Source organism: Zingiber officinale, chromosome 6A (assembly GCF_018446385.1).
Source record: "Zingiber officinale cultivar Zhangliang chromosome 6A, Zo_v1.1, whole genome shotgun sequence".
NCBI classification, from domain to species: Eukaryota; Viridiplantae; Streptophyta; class Magnoliopsida; order Zingiberales; family Zingiberaceae; genus Zingiber; species Zingiber officinale.
Genome location: NC_055997.1, coordinates 149,332,527 through 149,340,722, shown reverse-complemented (window position 1 = coordinate 149,340,722; position 8,196 = coordinate 149,332,527). Strand labels below are relative to the sequence as shown.

Here is an 8,196-nt window from a genome sequence, read left to right as displayed (position 1 = left end):
GCCATTTATTGTTTCTTTTTTCTGTTTCTGAACACAGTTTTTATTGCTCTGGTAAGCAATTTTGGCTGAGCAGCGCATCAAGCGCCTTCATGAGGATATAGCCGAGTTAGTTATATAGATTTATAGAATTGAGGAATTACTGATAAAGACTGCGGATACTGTTTAATATGATGGCTGACTTTGATATTTCAATTTATTCATTCTCAATGGTATAGGATAGTTGTAGGGGACGTCAGTGACTGCCCCTTCTCCAATCAAGGACTCTGGTTGGGAGTTCTTTGCTGGTAGGGATGGTAATGGATTAGATTTGAGCGGAATTTCATATTTTCCATCCTCATATTTATTGGATATCCATACCTATATCTATTAAAGGAATAAATATTTTTTATATTAATATTTTTTTCTCTTTCTCCATCCAACTATCATCATCAATAAATTTAAATATATTAGAATTAATATCATATTTTAAAAAATAAATTAAAATTTAAAAATTGATTAAATATCAATATAGTCTATCCCAAACATCATAAAAAGTAATAAATAGATTTCGAAAAAAGATAATAATTGGATATTATAGGTCAGGATATCGGTAATCTTTTTGGATGCTCTTCTATTCGGGTCGAATATCATATTCTTCATTGGGATTGGGTTCGGGGAGAAATGGTCATTTCTATTTATCGGCTTGTTCACTATATATCATATTCTTCCTTGGGTTTGGGAGAAATGGTCACTTCCTATTTGTCGGCCTGTTCACCATATATGACCAGTACTCCGTCAACCAGTTGGGGATTGTGGTCCGCCTGCTGTCCAGTGCCACGTTCGCGTTCATGGCTTCTCCTTGAATCCCATCGTCTTTGGAAGATCGAGCTCTCAGCGTCCTCCCTCTCTCCTTTGTGTTCCAGCACCTGCTGCGGCACATCAGTGGGTGAGCATGGGCAGCAGGGGTCATTAGGGCAAAAATGAGCGCCCCGTGCCTGTAAAATGATACAGATGTCCTCCAATGCGCTTTATACATACACAAGACGGTAACTGCTTCAACTAAATAGTAAACTGCATTGTAACAATTTTAAGATTGTAACTATTCAATTAAATAGTGAAATTAGATAACGTTTAATTTTTTCCTAGGAATCGGAATGAGAATAAGTATCATAATATTGTAGAATGAGAATATGTATGAGTTTGAGTATCATTCTTAAAAATAATGTTTGATTAGTTGAATATTTTCAATCGGAATAAACCTAAATTTCATTTTTTACCCTTAGAGGAAAATAAGAAAAAAAAAATTAGATGGAAAAGAAAGTTGAATGTGAGAGAAATATATGATGAGAGAAAAAGTATGATGAGAAAAAATGAAGAGAGAAAAAGTGTGATGAGAAAAAAATGAAGAGAGAAAAAGTGATAGGAGAGATTGAAAAGAGAAAAAGTATGATGAGAGAGAAAGTGTGTTGAGAGAAAAAAAAGTGATGAGAAAAAATGAAAAAAGAGAGTGATGAGAAAAAAATAAGAGATTGAGGAGAAAAAGTATAATGAGAGAGAAAGTGTGATGGAGAAAAATAAAGTGAAAGAAAGTGTGATGAGAGGACATGAGAGAGTGTTTGATGGAAAATAATGAAGAGAGAAAATATAGATAGAGTATGATAAGAGAGATTGAGGAGAGAGAAAATATGATGAGAGAGAAAATACGATGAAAAAATAAGGAGAAAATGATAAGAGTGTGTGTGATGAGAGAAAATAAAGAGAGAAAATGGTAGAGAATGTGTGATGGGAGAAAATGAGGAGAGAAAATACGATGATAAAATGAGGAGAGAGAAAGTATGATGAAAAAATAAGGAAAGAATGAAGAGAGAAAAAAATGGCGAGAGTGTGTGATGAGAGAGAATATAGTAGAGAATGTGTGATGAGAGAGAAAATGATGAGAGAGAGTGTGTGATGAAAAAGAATACAAAGAAAAAATGATAGAGAATGAGGAGCGAGAAAATATATTGAGAGAGGAAATGTAATGATAGAATGAGAAGAGAGAAAGTATGATAAAAGAGAATAAGGAGATAGTGAAATGAAAACCAATATAGTAAGGATATTTTCATCCAAAACTTAATTCTCATTCCCATTCCATCAAAATCCAAGAGTCATCCATACCCAAGTTTTTGGATTTTATTCCAAAATTTTGATTTCATTCCCATCAACCAAACGTAAGATTTAGGAATAAATTCATTCACTCATTCCCAAACCTCTAAACCAAATTGATACAGATGTCCTCCAATGTGCTTTACACACACAAAATTGTAACTGCTTCAACTAAATAGTAAATTGCATTGTAACAGTTATAAGATTGTAAGTATTCAACTAAACAAAAAAATTATATTGCAATAATTATGATTTCATAACCACTACAACTGAGAATGATGAATCATTTGGAACATGAGTTTCTTTTTTAATATTTTTCTTTTTGAGTAGTGCTACAGAGATGTTCGATGTAGAAGATATATCTTAAATATGGAGTTCATTTCTAAATTATCTTATCAAGTTAGAAAAGAATATTCATCAACTAGTTAGTTTTAAGGTTTAGGGTTTAGACTTTAAGGTTTCTAAGCAACAATTTATTCTTGGAATTGTCACTTTTCTCCCAATTAAAAAATCAACTCCTAAATCTGCTTGTGCATGGATTTCAATTAAAAAAAATCAATCCCTAATTCCGCTTGTGCATGGATTTCAGTTGTAGTAATTGGTTCATAGCTGCTATAACTATTGTAATTGTAACAACTATACAATCAAGCATGAATTTCAGTTGTAGTAACTGGTTCATAACTGCTATAACTATTGTAGTTGTAATAATTATACAATTGTAGTTACTACGATATGAGAAAAAAACTTTAATAAAAAGGACTAAATTATTTTGTAACTCTTGAAAAAGACATTTTTTAAATCTCATACGGTTATGAATCGAGAAACCAATCCTCTTATACATCTTTGAGTTTGTTTATGATAAACTACTCCAAGTCCGGGTCTAAAAACTAATCCGATATGAGATTTTCAATTGTGAAAATCCTTTATCAATACATTAACTAATCACTTATAGTTGCAGTTATAACAACTACGATTCCATAACTGATATAATTGCTATAGTTATAGTAACTATGTTCCGTCACTGTTACAATTGTGTGACAGTTCAGTTGTAGCAATTACGAATTAATAGATGCTGCAACTTATCTATTTAGGTGGGAAAAGTTAGGAGAGAGATAATAGTGAAAATAAATCACTATTTTATAATGGAGAACAGTTGTATCATTTTAAAAGAGGGTGGGGTGCCCATTTGATAACAAATTAACATAAGACCTCCTTTGATGATTTGTTAAAAACCCTTTTTTATTTTTGCCCTTACTATTACATATATAACACTCATATCTTATGCTTTATATATATAGTCTAAAATATTTTAATTACTAGCCACAGAGTGTTTGAATATGTTTTATAGGAATCTTGATAGAGATAATATTGTGAGATGCACAACATAAAATGTAAACTATTTCACAAGCAATGCTCCTAGGAAAAGGACAAATCAAATCTTATGCGAGTCTATGTAGTTATAGAAAATATTCTTAAGAATCAGCTCAAGTACTGCTCCTATAATGACTAAGTTGCCATAAACTTAAGTGGACCACCAAGCTTAGAGGTTAAGTTCAACACATAAAGGCTTATGATTAACAAGGATGTATCGTCAACTGACAACCAGTTGGGTTAAATGGTTCTGTTCTCCTATGCATAATGACTGTAATCCTATACATTATTTTAGTTGATGTCTAAATCCAAATTTGAAAGCTTCATCTACATCTTTCTCCAACTAACTGACTCAACTAAATCATATTCATTAACATGATTGATCAAGTGAATCATTCTTTATCTAGCTCAGCTAATCCATCCAAATTGGCCAGGCAATGCAAATAAGTTATCTACTGGCTTTATCCAACTAACAATGATAGAGGCATGAAGACAATACAATCTTCAAGTGATGAAATATAAAAGGGTAACTTACAGCTTGTACTGATAATTTACATGATCAATGCAAAGCTTAATGCATTCATCCTAAGTAAAGAATCTCACCCTAATGAATCTCCAAAGCTTAAATCCAAACATCAGACAGATAAACAAGATTCTACTGATGAAAACAGAAAAACAACACAGGGTTAGCAAAGTTGGAACCTAGCTTGAATAGTAAAAAAATTAATCCGAACAGGAGGAAAAGTAAAAGGGGGTCACCAAATATCCAAGTATCAAAGAAAGCATGCATGGAAGATCTGCCTACACTTGGACCATTATTTGAAATAAGTAAATAACCAGATTGGTTGCCTGCAAGAGCCAACTCACAGTGCCAAAGTGAAGAAGATTTTTGAAAGAGAGCATGCTTTCAGATGAATGAAAAGTACTTCAGCAGGCATCCATGGCAACTCTTTTGCTGCTTTTAGTTGCGATAGGTGCCTTCCCTGCCAGGATCCTTGACAGAATGTCGGCTTGTTTTGTGTTCCCTTGTGCAATTAGGCTTTTGATTAACTCATCACAACCCTTCTTATCAACTACCCCTCCTTTAGCCTTGATTTTACACAGTATATTGTAGGCGGGCAGTGTCTTATCAGCAGCATAAAGCACGTCCAATACTCGGTCATAGCTCGAGAAATTTACATCATAGCCTCTCTCCAATGTGAATTCTGCCAGCTTTTGGACTTCAGTTGCCTTTTCACTATCACAAAGAACAGCCAACAAGCGATCGACATCAGGAATGCAGTCATTCATGGTCATGAGATTGATTCGACCAAGGGCTTCTTCAATATGACCCCTCATGAAAAGAGCTTCGAGAATCTTATGGGCCAAGTCCATATTCTCCTTCACTCCCTTCTCTATCATACTCTTCATCACCCTACTGGCAGTTTGAACTCGGCCATCTTCAAACAGAGCCGACATCACCGAGCGGAACAAGGTTGGACTGGGCAAGTGCCCCTGCTCCATCATGCTATCCAATGCTGTCCTGGCATCTGCTGGCTCATTCTTCTTCAAGAAGCTCTCAACGAGCAAGACATAAGAATCAGCATCAGTTGGAACTCCACGACGTGTCATGATGGTAAGAATATCAGATGCCGATTCTAGCATAGCCTCCTTTGCATGTCCACGGATCAAGTTGTTGAAGGCAACCTTGTCATCAACACCTTTTTTCATCAGTTGCCTGAAGAAAGCCTCTGCCTTCTTTGTCTGTCCATGATCACACAAGTACTCGATCATAGGATTGTATGTAGGGGGCTCTAAAGCGGGATCCTGGGGATTCAACAATGCGCCATTCTGGAGCAGCTCATCAAGCAATGCTATCGCACTCTCATACTTTTCTCCCTTGCACAAACTCTCAATCAAAACACTATACTGTTGTGGATCCACAGAGAGATGTTTGAATCGGCTCATTTTCTGGTGCACATCTACTGCTCCCTCCAAGTCACCAGATTGGCAAAGGGAAGACACAAGCCTCAAGAATATCGACGGATCCTTTGGTGTCATTTGAAGCTCAACCATCTTATTCAGTGCTTCCCGAGCTTCCGCACCTCTCCCAACATCATCACAGAGCCCTGGCAAGAGAGCTGCAAATGTCTTCTCGCTGAGGCTCAGGCCTTTCTCGCCCATACTAGAGAATAACCGCAGACCGTCCTCCGCCCTACCAGATGAGACATAACCTTTGATCATAATGTTGTAGGAGATTGAATTCGGTGCGAAACCAGCAGCAGTGATTTCATCGAACACCTTCTCTGCAACATCCATCTTCTTCGCCCGCACCCAACCGTTGAGGATCGTGTTGTACGTGACGAGAGTCGGAGCAATGCCACGCTGCTTCATGTCAGCAAAGAAGCGCTGGGCCGTCTCCATCTTGATGGAGACGCAAAAGCCCCAGAGGAGGATATTGTAGGTGGAGAGTGCCGGGGGGACGCCCTCCGCGAGCATGGCATTGAAGAATCTTTTGGCCATTGCCACGCGGCCAGTGCGAAGGATGGCTTTAAAGAAAGCGTCATAGGAGATAACCGTACGCGTGATTCCGAGCTCGGGGAGGCGGCGGAAGATCTTGACTGCCTCCTGGGGGATGCTGGCGCGACCGTAGCCATCGATGAGGGCGGCAAACATGTCCTCGGTGGGCGATACGAGGCGCTGGGGCATGTCGTCTAGGAGTATGCAGCGGGCGTGGTTGAGCATGGAGTTCTTGGAGAGAAAGGAGATGATCTCGCGGTAGGTCTCCGGGTCATGGCGGAATCCGGTCTTCTCGACCCACCGGAAGAAGCGAAGCGCGCGGTCCGGGTGCCCGGAACCGCGGAGGACGGCGAGGACGAGGGGCTGGTCGAAGGTGGGAGCGAGATTGCGGATGGAGTTCTGGAGGCGAGTAGTCCATGGCCGCTTGGACATCATGTAACAGATGGTCTCATGGAGCTTCTCATCCTTCCCCCCGGCGTTATCCCGGCGGCGCGAACGCGGTTCCTTGGAAGGAGGAGACGCGGCGTCGGAAGGGGCGGGATCTGCGTCGGTGGAGGAGGATGGAGGGGCGTCGGAGGAGAAAGCATGGTGGAAGAGGATGGAGGTGGGCGAGAGGGCGGCGAGGGTTAGGGTTTTAGTGGCGCGGTGGGCGGTGGCGGCGGAGTTGAGGGAGGAGTAGAGGAAGGCCATTGCCCTTTTAGTTGGTCTCGTCCTGCAAGAAGACGCGACTAAAAGGTCTCGTTGCTCTCACACTCATTAACAAAATAATAATAATAATAACAGAAACATCAAAATTATTTTATTTTAATTATTAATTAAACAGATCTAATTTAATCAAAATTAATTTAACTTAATCAAAATTAATCCAACATTATTTTAAAAAAATATTTAAACGTTAATATTCATTGTATTAGCACATTCCTTATATTAATACATATTCGGATTGATTTTAACGTTAATATATACTCATATTCATTTTTAAAATAAATTAAAAATAAATTTGAGATGATGAAGATAGTAGAGAAGATATTTTAGGAGAAATTTACTATGAATAATGTATGGAATAATTTATTGATGGTAAAAAAATTGAATACGCTCGTCCGAGCGCCCTAACACGGAGGAGGTAAATCACAGACTCAGTTTTGGAATAGTGACTAGTAGTACATAAGGAAGATATTTACTTCGACTTTGTCGAGATTCGAACTTCAGACTTTATTGGTGACAACACCTTATGTGTTAACCACTAGATTTATCCGAGGGGACTATATAAAATAATTTATAGAAATATATAAATAAGGATTTTTTCAAAATTTATTTGAATGTCTATTTAGCCAATTGGAATTTATTATTTTTATATATTTTTTATAAAATCTGATCTTCAGAGACGTTAGGAATTTATCATTTTTTGAATTTTTTTTTAATAAAAGCTGATACCGTTGGGAATTTCTCATTTTTAGATTTTTTTTTTATAAAATCCAGCTGGGAAGTTCTTATTTTTATTTTTCTGGATTTTTTTTAAAATTTATTTATTAACTACGTTGTTAATAGGCATGTGTTAGAGCACTCATTTACATTGATTACTCACCATCGTACAAATGTATTGTATGTTAGGATCAATTTATAATTAGAGGAGGGGATTGAATAGTTCGTCGTACTCAGTGTCTTTGTGATGATAATATATAGTGAAATGAAACAAGAAACATATTTACAATACTAACACGAAAAATTTACTTGGTATCCATCTCAAGATGAGATGACTAATCCAATGATCCATACACACGAGCACTCTCCACTGAGAAAGAAACTATTTCTCGATACTATCGGAAGTGGAGAAACCTCTTACAACACCCACACAACCATACAACTCAACGCAAGAAGAAAAATACAAAGAATATAAATGAAAAACCTTCCTCTTGCTCTCTTGTTGCTGGTAGATGTCTCTTGAACTTTGGAAGTGCAACAACACTTGTCTTTAAGAGCTTCCAATAACTAGCGAAGAGTAGTCGGAGAAATCATGTGAAGATCGGGATAATGTTTGCGAAGAAGAAAGCGTGCAACGACTTTATACTTGGAGCTTCTAGGACTCCCAATCGATTGGGCTGCTCCCAATCGATTGCCACGTCAGATCTTAGCAATCCCAACTGTCCAAAACTTGCAACCTGCGTAACGGTCATATCTCAATCGATCGGCTGATCAATTCAG

At 37.7% G+C, this 8,196-nt stretch overlaps 1 protein-coding gene across 1 annotated transcript; it reads right to left on the bottom strand.

Moving 5' to 3' along the window:
* Window positions 1–4,181: 4,181 nt before the first annotated feature.
* Window positions 4,182–6,727, bottom strand: LOC121998709 (pentatricopeptide repeat-containing protein At2g37230-like). The gene has a single exon (XM_042553734.1). The coding sequence runs from the start codon at window positions 6,682–6,684 to the stop codon at window positions 4,423–4,425; it is 2,262 nt and encodes a 753-aa protein (XP_042409668.1). The 5' UTR covers window positions 6,685–6,727; the 3' UTR covers window positions 4,182–4,422.
* Window positions 6,728–8,196: the final 1,469 nt, after the last annotated feature.

What these genes read in the sequence shown, in the direction of transcription:
- LOC121998709 (XM_042553734.1), bottom strand. Translation starts at nt 6,684, where the DNA reads ATGGCCTTCCTCTACTCCTCCCTCAACTCCGCCGCCACCGCCCACCGC.